This window comes from Cupressus sempervirens, chromosome 11 (genome assembly GCF_028749045.1).
Source record: "Cupressus sempervirens isolate cs-2001-9-10 chromosome 11, ASM2874904v1, whole genome shotgun sequence".
Taxonomy (NCBI): Eukaryota; Viridiplantae; Streptophyta; class Pinopsida; order Cupressales; family Cupressaceae; genus Cupressus; species Cupressus sempervirens.
This window is the reverse complement of record NC_143128.1, coordinates 61,573,294-61,588,355: the sequence shown is the minus strand read 5'-3', so window position 1 is coordinate 61,588,355 and position 15,062 is coordinate 61,573,294. Positions and strand designations below refer to the sequence as shown.

The 15,062-nt window shown below is 36.6% G+C and overlaps 1 protein-coding gene across 2 annotated transcripts in view; it reads right to left on the bottom strand.

Annotated features, from left to right (window-relative positions):
• The window catches only part of LOC149528257 (uncharacterized), a 46,645-nt gene that overhangs the window by 19,886 nt on the left and 11,697 nt on the right, over positions 1-15,062 (bottom strand). For both annotated transcript variants that reach the window (XR_016358640.1, XM_089809550.1), the window contains exon 2: positions 12,577-12,781. Coding sequence is in view for 1 of the 2 variants with exons in the window: in XM_089809550.1 (XP_089665676.1) it covers positions 12,577-12,781 (205 nt within the window). In the remaining variant the exon portion in view is untranslated. The remainder of the gene's footprint in view (positions 1-12,576; positions 12,782-15,062) is intronic.

Genomic DNA, 15,062 nt, shown 5'->3' with positions numbered 1-15,062 from the left:
GTACTAAAAAAAATGTTTATAAGGTATGTGCACACACATTCTCATAATGCTTACCATATAAACATCCACCGTGCAAAGAATAATCTATCATAATCTATCATGATCTGTATAGACATCGTAAGATATCTATCATGATAGAAAATTAAGTTATTGTATGATCGTCACCTTTCAATAACTTCTGCAAATACATGTGATAATCATTTGGAAGTCGTCACTTCCTCATGATGTACACAAGGGATAGGCCCATTAAATCATGCAATCACACGCATGGTACCAAAAGTTTACATGAAATCAAAAAACACTCCTCCTCATTCTGATATGATCAAGATCTTCAAAAAATCAAATGAAACATCCTCTATCTTCTCCTTTAGACAGATGTGTTAGACTCCCTCTGAACATCAATCTTATAAGCTCCTTTACCTTTGAAGAAGTGTAAGACATCCTCTGGATCTAATATCAATCCTCCTTTTCCTACAAGAAAATTCTCGAAAAAGATCAAGGCAAATAATTCTTATAGTATGTATTGAAAATAATAATAATTAAGAGACTACAATGAGTAGATAAATATAATATTTAAAAAATACTTATCATTCTTGATGCAATCTTCTATACTTCTTGGTTCGTCCTCTTGATGCTAATACCAATACTCCTTCTAAAACTCAAGTTCTTGTATGCACGTACACTTCTTTATTATTTCATTGATCCATTACCTACCCTTTGAATTCTCTTCGTATGTGCTTTCAATAATTCAAGAAGTTCAAAGCAAATTTATTCTTGAACGAATACAAATTCAGCCTCACTTGTTAGTGGTCCCATATTTCGTCCAATAAGGGACCACTAACAATTGAAGCTGAATTTGTATCTGTATTATTGCTTAATCCCACATTATTATTGCACCATGCGTGTGGTGCGTCCATCTTTTATCTACGTGGCGTGGGAACAGCTCAGGAAGGTCTTTGTTACTCACTCACATTGGATGGCCTCTCTTATAAATTCAATCCTCTCCCCATTAAAATATTTTTCTCTTACTATAAGACCCCTTCTAATAAAAACATGTATGAATATGCCATCTTAAACATAGTTGCTGCATACAAGACAGAAATTTTACTTCGAGTCATAGTTGTTGTGAACAAAGATACGGCTAATTATTGGTCAAGGCATCCTACTTTCTTATTTCCTTTTCAAAAATGTCTATTGCTGTCTCAGTTGTAGAACTGTTGGTATCCGATTGTTATTAGAATATGAGTTTTAGGGTATGATAATAGGGAGTAAACATAGTTGTTGGATACAAGAGAGAAATTTTACTTCGAGCCATAGTTGGTGTGAACAAAAATACCGCTAATTATTGGTCAAGGCACCCTACTTTCTTATTTCCCTTTCAAAAATGTTTATTGTCATCTCAGTTGTAGAACTATTGGTACCCTATTATTATTAGAATATGAGTTTTTGGGCATGATAATAGGGAGCGCATTCCTCATTTGCCAGATGAAGAAATTAAAATAGGTACAATCACCTTGGATATATGATTGGCATATCTTCCATACGGCATGTTATCTTACTTCATGTGTTGGTCATTGTTAAGCACCCCATTTGTTTTTTGATGCCCGATATTTGCATTGTCATACTTATAAACAGTTGTGTTAGCTCATGTATGTATCACAGACATGTATCTACATTCTGGGCAAACTCATTTGAATTTGAAACTTTCAAGTACAATTAACTAGTTCATCATTAGAAGCTTCTATTCACTATACCGTTGAGCTCGATCTCTATACTCTGAGATAATAAAATTTTGCCAGTTGACTACCAAAACAATCTTCAAAGATTTTGTACTCGCATAAGGCAGAGAACATGGCTTTCCAACCTACACATGCATTACAAAGATCCTCGTAGTAACCACTGTACATATGTGCAGTTTCAATCTTCAACTCCTAAACTCTCAAAACATGTCAGTGATGCACAACACTCGGCCTATTAATGTCTTAGATCTACGGCTCCAACCTAATACTCTACCTTATTGGCATCTCTAATACTTTCTAACCACAGCCAGCTTTCCAATAAAAGTGGGCAGTCCCCAATCACATTACCACTTGCACGTACCGTTCTTCTTTTCATAGCACACACCAACATTCAGACAAATGCCTATAGAATCAGGCATACATCATACATCTTGCCCCATCACTCCAAATCGAAATTTGGAATCTTAGTCAACATGAAGGTAGCGCCTGTCAATTTGCTCTCTCTGAGAATGAGATTACTCGATACATGGTTCTTTTACATAGGACTCACTTACTATACCCAATCACAGTCCACTACATATCAGACCTTTCTCTATATCTACTTGCATTTCTCCTATGATGTCGCCATCTTACAAATGCACCAAACCACATTATTAACATTTGGACATACAGCATATTTTTAACATTTTAGCAAACCAAGCAGTCTTTTGTTAGTGAGATTTCCAAGCTGCCGAGTTTGGATCCAAATCTTGGGTTTCCTTCGATCAATAAAAAAATGAAACATGGACAATTCTGTCAGCAATTGCAGCCACAATATGAATGCCAATTCCTCTTTAATATACCAATAACATGCCCAGTTGCTACACTATTGGTCACTACAAAAAATAAAAAATTTGTGACAACTCACACTTGGAAGAAATGATGCATATAACCAAACATCTCACATCTCGCAGGCCCTTAGAAAGAACACTGCTCTGATACCATGTTGATTTTCCTGAGGGATGTAAATGTAGGATTTGAGCAAATAAGCCAATCAAATCCACAAAGCCTTCGAATCCCTGCATGCAAAAACCTGTCACAGAAGAAAAAGATGAGAAGAGGCAAGGGTTTTGCTAAAAAATGAAGATAGAAGAAAAGTTGCTCTCAAATAAAAAATGTATAAGAGATAATGAAATAAGTACAAGTCTCAACCTTATAAAGGTGAGATAGAAACCCTAAACTAAAAAGCTAGGTTGCACATTATTAATTAATAATTAATTAATAATGCACCTACAAGATAGCTTAAGCAAAATAGAGTAATAGGCAACTTAATTAATTAAATCAAAGTGATTTAATTAATAAGTGCAAACAAATAATTACTCTAACACCCCCCCTTAAGCGAAGCTCAGGAGGTAAGCTAACCTAGCACAGCTATGAAAGCAGGAAAATTGGGTCCCGGCAACAAGGCCTGATCAAGTACCCAATCACAACATAATCTCTATAAAGAGGAGAAATAGAGAAAACCACATGGGAAAAACCCTACTCCAAAAAGAGATAGCAAAGAATGTTCCAGAAGAAGGAACAAAGAGATCAGAAGAGAATCACTGAAGCATGAAGAACCGCAAAACTCTGTCAAAATGCTGATCTGTAGAACCTCCATGGAAATAGAAGGCACGAACCGAGCGTGTCTATATGGTAGATGATCCATCTTACCGAAATGCATAGGTAGCCAGCCATTGCAATCGCCTAGTATGTAGGATCAGGTACTAAATACATAGGTCACACCAACGAACCACAACCAAAGAAGCATAGAACAACAATATAACCTCCCCTTAAGGTAGGTGAGGTGACAGGCAGCTGAAAAGGTGGGCCAAAAAAATCTCCTACAACACAGGAACCAGACACATCGAGAGTGAGGTACAGACACCAATAAAGGCACGTGTCATCGACACTGCATGAGGCAAAAGAGAGAGAGGGCTTATAAGCGGCAAACAACTATCCCCCCCATGGCACTTTATAAAATAGTGCGAGTACAACGAATCATAATGAAGAAAAGGATCCCGAAACGCAAGAGTGGCACTTTATCTCAGTGCGTTGCATAAAAATGCTTACAATGAATATCAACAATGATCAGAAAAGACAAAGGCTGAAACAACAGAAGGTAGAGCCCAAAACGAAGCAACTGAAGCAACAAAATCGATCCCCGGACCTGAAACAAATAGGATATCCACCAGAATGCTAAAACGCAAAAGACTGAATAGGATGTGCCTGGAACAGAATCTGGAACAACAACCAGCATCACTGGAAAGAGCACAGAAAGAGCTTTCCAGCGATATAAAGAAGTCCAAAATCGGAGATCGGATGCTCAAGATACGCCTCCCGGAGTGCAAAACAGAACATTCAGCTTTGACTGCCAAAACAAGCAACCAAACTGCATCAAAACTAAAAAAAGCCTGCACTAATATCTCCGTCTCGGAACCAGCTTTCTGACGCATTTTTCGGATCGAAAAAATACGTCCGTATGCTCAAGTTACGGAGAAAAAACCACCAGGCCCTCTGAAATGCATGAAAACACCACCGCAGGCGGAGCGGCGGCCGGGCGGTGGGAGGGTGGAGGGCCGCTGCTGGGCGGAGCCGCTGCGGGCCGCTGGCGGACCGCCAACGGTAACCGTTAGCGGTGGCCATCAGCGGTGACCGCTAGCGGCTCCGCTACGGTTAATTAACTGCCGCGGCCAAAAAACGCCGCAATTGAATTTTTTTGCGATTTTTATAATTTTTCCACCTCGATCCGCGTGCAGGAGGCCGCACGGCCCTGTACGGCAAAAAAATTTGCCCCCCAGATCAACGTTGTCCAAATCGGACAAATTTTATATCAAAGCGGGGGTTTTGACGCCTTCTGAATCCATCCGTGAGGTCTATTTGGCCTCAAACTGCTCTGAAAATCAGTGACCCCCCTGTTTTCTCAGAAAAAGCCCGAAAAAACACCAAATCTGATCCGCCAAACCCTTGTTCTCCCTTTTTCTTGAAACATCGAACAAGCTACAGCAGATCTGGCTCTAATACCATGTAGGATTTGAGCAAATAAGCCAATCAAATCCACAAAGCCTTCGAATCCCTGCATGCAAAAACCTGTCACATAAGAAAAAGACGAGAAGAGGCAAGGGTTTTGCTAAAAAATGAAGATAGAAGAAAAGTTGCTCTCAAATAAAAAATGTATAAGAGATAATGAAATAAGTACAAGTCTCAACCTTATAAAGGTGAGATAGAAACCCTAAACTAAAAAGCTAGGTTGCACATTATTAATTAATAATTAATTAATAATGCACCTACAAGATAGCTTAAGCAAAATAGAGTAATAGGCAACTTAATTAATTAAATCAAAGTGATTTAATTAATAAGTGCAAACAAATAATTACTCTAACAGTAAATGTACTAACACTGTTTGTAATTTCTATGTTTTCCAAATTACATTCCCAATGCATATGTATATGACACTTGAGAGGCATGTCTCCATAGAGACATTTCTCTTCAACTCTCATTAGTTATCAATAACATTTGTTTATAAAGAATGTAATAATAAATATATATATATATATATATATATATATATATATATATATATATATATATATATTTTCTCAATGCATATGTATATGACACTTCGAGAGGCATGTCTCCATAGAGACATGTCTCTTCAACTCTCATTAGTTATCAATAACATTTGTTTATTAAGAACGTAATAATATATATATATATATATATATATATAAGTTTTATCCAACACAAGCTACAAAATATTAAAAATCTCCCCCATTACTAACATTGACGAGGTATCATGGGTTTCTATGTTTGTGCCTTTGTTATCATCCTAGCAAAGGGCAATTATGAGTCTTGGGTAAAAGGGCACCTTGGCACATCTTTGGTGGGTTGATTTTTTGCCTCATTTATATGTACTCATACAAAAACCAGCCACAAGAAGCGGTAAGTATGCTTATAGGATCATTAATGACCATGTTGTAGGAGTTATTTCATCTATTGTTAATCTTGACACTGTGTTCTTTATCGCACAATGATTGTCCCCACAAATTTTCAACTCATCTTTGGGTGATCTATGGAGACATATCTCTCCATTTCCAATAGATTCTGCAAAAAATTGTCTTATTCCCCTTTCACATTCAAATTGCATATCCTATGATCACAGTACTGTTGAAATGATTAACTATTCACAAGTTTTTCATGTGTAGATGGATCAAAGGCTTGTCTCTCAATTCTCACTCATAATGAGACACAATCTCGTCTTCGTCATCTTTTGTTGTTCCTTGTAACCTTGGCACTTGCACATGCATGGCCTCTATTGATTCAAAACACAACTCTTCCAAACTCAATTACTTTGGATTCGTATCTTGCGGAATATATCATCTTTGTTTGTGGAGTCTCATATTGCAGATTTAGAAAATTATTTAAGGACATTCGTCTCTTGATTGACAACCTCATTAATGATATCAACCCATCTTCATTGCACATGAAGCTTGTTGTACATCACTTTTTGTTGAGTCCTAGATGCCACCTTGTACATTGATTGGTGTGTACCAAATTAGTTTGTGGCATCACCATCCTTCATTAACATAGCAACATTTGAGCAATTTCTAGAGGCACTCACTATTTAAATTTGGATTCCTACATCTTCCAATTTATGAGAGTGGCTTCTCAAATCACTTGTGAATTTGTTTCTTTCTAAGGCGAGAAATATTGCTTGCAAAGAGTGGATTGAGTCTTGTCTTTAGGCACAAGAGCTACTTCTTCATTTGGGGGATTCCTGTTCATGCTTGAATTCATGCTTTCATCATTAGGTCTTTAGCTTATCCCTAAGTTAAATATTAGGAGGATGTGCAGAAGTAATTAGGATATTATCTAATTAGGCCCTTTATTACTTATTCACCTACATTAAACTTAGGTTCTTTTATCTTTCATTTGGCCTAGTGGTGGAGAACTTGTACTCTTGAAAGAGAGGTCACAAGTCTAAATCCCTCAAGGGGGTAGAGTATGTACGCCTCCAAATCCCTCAAGGGGGTAGAGTATGTACGCCTCATTTGTAGTGCAGTTAGGTACCTCCCAAAAAGGAGTATGAGGTAGTCCCATATCACTATCACCATATGTCAACCCAAAAACTATGGTTGGTGTTGTGGACCATAAAAGCCCCTTTCTTTATTTCTTTCTTTTTTTGATTTACCTTTATTTAACAAATGTTACTTTCATTTATTATGACGTGGACACTTGTCAAGCTCTCTTTTAATCTTCCTCTTGGTTTGTTTTTTATCTTTTCTATAAGGATTCATTGTATTCATTTGTATCTTTAGTTTTTCATGCATCAATACAATTATCAAGATGTTGAGCAAATCTATCTTGCTTGGTCTCCTCAAACTTGAATTTGATTGCAATAGAGTGATTTGATGAAGAATAATGACAAATCCAGCCAAACAAGCAACGTACTAAAAGTAGATGACCTCTCCAAGATTCTTGGACAGCATTGGAAATAACATCTAAAAAGTCATAACTGACGCAGTGCAAGGCAGGAGAATCCCCAAAGGAGATGTCCAAACCCCCAACAAATAACCACACAGTGGAAACACAACAACAAAGCAACAATAATGCAAGATCTGATAGCAAATCACAACGCTTTGTTCATAGATATAACTGATTACATGCAATATGCCCCACTGTAAGGCCTTCCAGGTTAGGGCCAAATACAACCAATAATTATAAAATCAGTTCTGCAAGATCCAACCAGATCCACTTACAAACTTGATTCCAACTAGTCCAGATCCACAACTAGATAAGAACACCAAGAAAATCCACACTTGTACCCTCAAGTCCACCAAGCAATCTTCTGGTTCCTAAGCCACAGCCCTAGCTCTTCAAAATTTGCATCTATACTTCATTTCCTTCTCCGAGTTAGAATCAATAACTCTACCTAAAGACTCCACAAAACCCCTTACTTATACCCAACTAAGCCACAAGTCAGCCCAGCTCATTACAAACTAAATTAAATCCCTTACATTAAATATAGGTCGAGCCACAAGTTGGCTACAACACTAAATTAAATACCCGTACATAAATTAAATGCCAAAAGTCAGCTCACAGACAACTTGGCACAAACAGAAACAAAACCAATACTGGCATTCGGCACATACAGGAACACTCGGCATCTACTAGAAAACTTGGCACCAACAGGTTCACTCAGCACATGAAGGAACACTTGGTCAACATAAGATTGCTACAGTATCTCGGCATCCACTAGGAGCTACAATAACTTGACATCCATTAGAGCTATAGTAACTCGGCATCTACTAGAGCTATAGTAACTCGACATCCACTAAGAGCTACAGTAACTCGGCATGCACTAAAGCAACAGTAACTCGGCATACACTAACCAACTCGACAGCAACAAAAATTGGAAACCATTAGCACTCGGCTCCAACATCAAACACCCCAGGTTCGAAAAGATGTTCTAGTAACTGGAAGAACATCTTCTGGGATTCAACACATAAATCCCAAACTGGTTTTTCACATACATATCCACCAAATCGTCAACTTGTATACTCTTTCCCTTGTTCTTATTCTGCTTCTTCACACCCATCTCAGATGTGCTACAGGTCTTCTTTCCATACTAATCTCCAACCTTCTCAAAATCTACCAACTCAACTCGGCTACCAATACTCAGGTTCCTTCTACTGAGCTCTTCATTCCACAAAGGAATCAAGAAAAATTTCCTGCCACCTTTCTCAATAGTAAACACATCCTCGACATAATCATGCACAATCCTGCAATCATGCTGCCAAGGTCTACCAAGTAAACACATAACAACTGTTCATGTCCACAATATCACACAACACTTGATCCTTGTACTACCCAATCTAGAAATCAACAAGGCATTGCTCCCTCACTTCCAAAGCATGTTCACCTTGCAACCAGCCCATCCTATAAGGATAAGGATGTCTTACTCTCTTCAAACCAAGTTTCTAAACCATCTCCTCAGCAACAAGGTTATCTGTGCTACCACCATCCACAATCACCTTGCAAACTTTACCACCAGACTTACGAGTCCTAAACAAACTAGTCCTATGACAAGTATCCAATTTCCTCTCACCAACCAATACTCGCCAAGCCAGCAAACTTTCTCCTTGCTCAGGCTGACTGTCTTGAACTACAACATCATTCACAATAGCAGTTGTCCTACCAATCGGACATTCAAAAAATCTATGTCCTTCTTTACCACCCTTGAAACAATTACCTCTGAACTCACCTCTATCTGTCCTCCTTTTATGATCACCAGGCTTTGGTTCACTTTCAACACTGGTTTAGCTTGTGCCAAGCTATCCTGTTTCTCCTTCCCTCTAGCATTACCTTGACTTTTCCTCTTCAACTTATCCTCTGCCTTCAGGGCATACTGATAAGCGTCCTCAACTGAAGAAATATTCAACATACCAACCTCATCTTGAATATTGAATCTCAAACCATTAATGTACTGAGCTACTTTTTTCTTTGACAATTCTCTATGACTAGACCGAATAGTCAACTTGTAGAACTCTTTGGTATAATCTTTCACTAACATATCTTTCTATTTCAGATTCTGCAATCTCTTAAACAACTCAAGTTCATAATCAGCATGAGTGGACTTAGCCTTCAACTTAGTCACCATCAATCTCCATCTAGAGATCTTCATTTCACCTTCCTCTTCTCTATCTCTTTGCAATTATTTCCACCAAAGAGCAGCATGTCCTTTCAACTTAGTTTGTGCCAACCTCACTCTAAGTGGATCCTCAATATCTTCAAGCTCAAAGTAGTCTTCCAATTCACCAATCCAATCAATCAGGTCTTTAGGAGTCAAAGTACCTGAGAAATTAGAAACCTCCATCTTATGTTTTAGCTTCAACTGAGATCCAGGTCTAGCAAACTGACCAGCCCTAGTTCCAATAGGTCTCTCCACACAATCAATTCTATCCTCATCACTTGATCTAGTAACTTCAAAGTCTTCAGCAACTTTGTCATAACTACCTTCAGTATCCACATGCCTAGGTACACCACCTAAAGCACTTACAATTTACGCGATCATGTCACTCTTCATCAAGGAAATCTCAGATCTGAACTCTGCTCTTATCTTCTCTGAGATCCTTTCTTCCACGACATCACTAAGATCATCAATTGCCCTAGGGTCCAATCTTCTTGGAGGCATCTTCCAAAATTTTAGCACACCCTAAGCAACAAATCCACCAATCCAAAAGATCAATTAACCACAAGATCAACCTTATCTGCAAGTCCTGGTGTAAACTGCCACAACTTCAACGATCTGTCCACACACTCAAGAAAACCTTGGCTCTGATACCATCTCATGCAATGCAAAGCAAGAGAATCCCCAAAGGAGATGTCCAAACCCCCAGCAAATAACCACATAGTGGAAACACAACAACAAAGCAACAATAGTGCAAGATTTGATACCAAATCATAATGCTTTATTCATAGATATAACTGATTACATGCAATATGCCCGGCTATAAAGCCTTCTAAAATAGGGCCAAATACAAACAGTAATTACAAAATCAGTTCTGCAAGATCCAACAAGATCCACTTACAAACTCGATTCCAGCTAGTCTAGATCCACAACTAAATAAGAACACCAAGAAAATCCACACTTGTACCCTCAGGTCCACCAAGCAATCTTCTGATTCCTAAGCCACAACCCTAGCTCTTCAAAATTCGCATCTATAGTTCATCCCCTTCTACAAGATGGAATCAATAACTCTACCTAAAAACTCCACAAAACCCCTTACTTGTACCCAACTAAGCCACAAGTCGGCCCAGCTCTTTACAAACTAAATTAAATCTCTTACATTAAATATAGGTCGAGCCACAAGTCGGCTACAACACTAAATTAAATACCCATACATAATTTAAATACCAAAAGTCAACTCACAGACAACTCGGCATGAACAGAAACAAAACCAATACTGGCACTTGGCACATATAGGAACACTCGGCATCCACTAGAAAACTCGGCACCAATAGGTTCACTCGGCACATGAAGGAAAACTTGGTCAACATAAGATTGCTACAATAACTCGGCATCCACTAATGCTACAGTAACTCAACATCCACCACAAGCTACGGTAACTCAGCATGCACTAAAGCTACAGTAACTCGGCATATACTAACCAGCTCGGCAGCAACAGATAATTGGAAACCACTAGCACTCGGCTCCAACATGTAGGATTGCAAAAAAGCCTAGGATGCCCCTGCATCAATAACTCCACTAAACCATCCAAGCTCATTGATAACAACAAATTGTCCCTCTTGACAACCTCATACAAACCCAAAAAGGTTGGCACCAACTTTAATTTTTAAAGCAGGAGAACCCAAAAATGAGGACATTGCATATTGAGAGGGTTTTCTTCTTCTCATTGTGATCTGCCTTGGTTACTATTAACCACCTCTCTCCAATAGTACGTCATAAGACTTCTCTAACGGAATAAATCCAAAATTTAGCAACAATTGTTTAGTCTTGATCATTACCTTCTGCACTATTACAATTCCTAATGGTTTGATTTTGTATTGGTTTGCTCCAACTAGTTAGAAGGTCGATGGACAAAGGTTTGATTTAGCAAGATATCTTTTGGCAATATATTTACTCCCAATCCTCCATTGACAATTGTAACTGTCAAGATTTTCCCCAAAAAATTGCATATGCACAATGGTCAATTGCTTCCTATATTTACTATCAGCAACATCGAGCCAGTGAATTTTCCATGCAATGGTGGTTCTATTATCATATCTGAACTTGTACATTCTTGTTTCTGAATTTGGTCATCACCCATTGTATTGGTGATTGCCTCTCTTTGCTGTGGCATACTTCGTTAGAAGTTTGTTGTTCTTATAGGCATAGAAGTCCATAACACCTATTGTACAATATTTTTTCTAGTTCCAACCATGTGTAAATACTTGTTTCATTGATACTCCACTGTTCCTTTGCCATGGCTTTCTCCACTTCTGATTTTGCTTGTTAAAACCTTTCTTTCTACATTCAAGGTTTTGGGCATGTGGCCTTTTTTGTGCTTAGTTAACAACTAGTACTGCTTCATCTTGTCCCTATACATCTATCATGTTAATGCTGCCTTTATGTTTTAACCAATTTGTGTCTTCATTACCGCCTGGTCCACACCACTTTCATAGCATTCCAACCTTGTTCTGATCACTTTCATTCATCTTAACCACCACTATAGCCCTGATTTTTTTTAAATGAATAGACATCCTGTAATTTCTTAATAGCTTATCTGTAACCCAGCTCTGCAAACAAGATGTTTTTCTTTTTATATATCTTACGTGATCCTAATGTATACCAATGAATGTTACTGACCTTGTTATAATGACTAATTAAACGAGAATGAATATTTGAGAAGAATGGATGTGAAAAGAATTAACATTAAATGATACCAGTTGAGGCAACAGTCCATACACCTCATCTTTTATTTGTATCAAATATACTTCAAATGAAATAGTTAAATCGTGCAATTTGGTAATGATTCAAACATAATAATGTCACAATAAACATACTTGCACTAGTTCAGCAAGACAATGGATGATTCTAGCAGATCCTTAGAGAAACTTGGCAAATTAAAAACATCTTAATGTAAACTATTAAACAAAATTACCAACAAGCAAACAATCACAACGCAGAAAATGCAAGATTCCAGGTTAATTTCAGGCTTTAAAGTACTCAGAACACTAGATTACCTATCATGAAAATTGAAAGAAATTCTGCACTAATGATTTATTATAATAAGATCTAAAGCAGCTCTTCACTTACAATTTATCATAATAAGACCTGTTGATCTTATTCTTAGACATGCCCTTCGGTTGATGTAAGAGGTTTATTTTGCGATTCCTGGCCTGAATGTGAAGTCTGCTCTTGCCTCCTCCAATAAACCAGGCTGCCCTGTTGTCATCTGCACCACCTCGAGTCCGCTTGGCAGCTTCTGTCATTCTCAAAATCTCCTCTAACAAATTGTAATCTAAAACAATAACAAACAACTAATTTAAAAGAAACATATGTAGAAACCAACATAACTATCATATCTATCTTTAGAAAAATATATGTACAAGATGCTAAGAAAAATCATTCTCAAGTTGCTTATTCCATTTAAATCACAAATCAGATCAAAAATAGGTCTCTCAAGAATGATGTCTCTTGTTATCTTGTACAGAGATTCTTCTAAAGATAGGTATGCTATCTAGAAGTCATCAAGAGATATCAATGTTATTTATAAGGTTTTCTAATTGAAATCTTATCACTCGAAGAATATTACAAAAAATCAAGAAAATGATGGCTATTAAACAGTGAGGACAACAAAAAATTTAATCAAGATTCATCAAGTTTCTAATTAATTAAGCAAAGATTACAAAGCAAGTCCATGTTTGCGGTATTTAATATTTGAAAGTATTAGTAGACTATCAAAATATGGACTACTCTCAAATACTTACAAACCACGATTTTTCAACAACAATTATTTAATTTACTTAAGGACTAGAATATTTAACTTGATGTCTGCTTAAAAAGTTACTTTATTAAAAAAGACAATATCATATTTTGATCTTTTTTAAGAATAATTAATAGATTATTTATGTAATTTTTGATACTATTTTATTACTACTTGAGTCTAGAATTTTAACTCACTATTTTATTTAATACCTTTATACTTATTTTTAAAACAAATGAACTAAATTATTAATATATTTATCAAATACAAAAAATTTAAATCATATAGTTGTCTTAAAAGTGCCTGATCTTTTATTTACTAAAGAATATAGCTATTTACAATTTTATTTACTAAGGTTAAATCATTAAAATTATTATACTTTTAAAACTTATTTATGTGGGACATACATTTTATTTGTTATATTTTTATTGTTTTTACGTCTCTGTTATTTTTATGTCTATTGGTCCTGGCTGCTCCTCTTTTTCCACCAAGTCTTCATCATTGTTTGGTTTGTGTTTTGACCGTTCTTCCTCATTCTCATGTGTAGTGGATTGAAACATGGTATCCTGCAATGGAACAGTGTATTCTGCTGTTGTCCCCATCACATTTACAAAAAGAGGGGAAAGTATTTTCTCTTGCATATCTTCAATATTTTCAATAAGAAAAATGTCATAACAAGAAATCACATGATCTATTACGACAGGATCTTTTTTACTCTTTCTTTGCCATGTCTTAAGTGAAATCTTTCTTGTCAGTTCATATTATGGAAAGATGAGAATTGGCTTCAACTTTTCCAACTGATGCATATATTTTTAATAGCTCTCAATAATATATGAAACCAGACATTTATAGTAAATTATAGTTGCAGTATCTTGTCCGCCCTCACCATAAAGATCCATTCCAAGATATCTTTTAAGGAACGCCATGATTCACATGCTAGCAGGATTCCAGCTGCAATGCTGCTGTAAGAACCCTACTATAATTTCACCAAAATCATGTATTCCTCGTCATACACAATTGTCAAACACTTTGAATACTTCTGAGAGGTTCTGTTGCAGATTTGTTTATTCAATTTTGCACAGATTTTATTCAATAAGAAGCATGACATATTCAGTAAAAAAGCTATAATGTTTCTTTCAACTAATGTCAGATTATTCATAACAAAAGAGCTCACATAAAAATAATCTAAAAAAACATTTTATTTGCTTAACAGCTGACAGCACTATTGATTAACAGAGCTAAAAACAGAGATAAATCTGAAATTAATTGTCTGACATTTATGAGCAGAAAGCTACCAATTCTATGTGCTTGATGTCTTACCTTATTCATTTAACATCCCTTAGGTTTCAGATCACTTCATGCACTACCCTTAAGTTTTAATACCAATATTTACAACACAGAAATCAGCCCAGAAACTACATATGATTCAGGTTTGATTTAGCTGATTAATAAAGGAGCACAAATTGGTATTGTAAGTTCAAATTTTCAGTGATCACACTCCTAGCAGACATGATTCCGATCTGACTTAGCCAATTAATGAAGGAGCACAAATTGGTATTGAAATTCAAAATTTCAGTGATCACACTCCTAGCAGTCTCCTGTGCAGAATACGTTTTCGTGCATTACCCCATTGCTAATATGGACCCCAGTTTCTCACTTTAAGGGTTAGATTTTAGTGTTTATACTTCAATCTCCAGTCTTTTGCCAGTGACAGTGTAGAATCTTAAGAGTTTAAGGTTTTGAATTTTAATTTACCCAGTTCACAGGTGTCATCAAAAATCAATAGGCAGAAAGCATGAGCAAATGTGTATTCTGA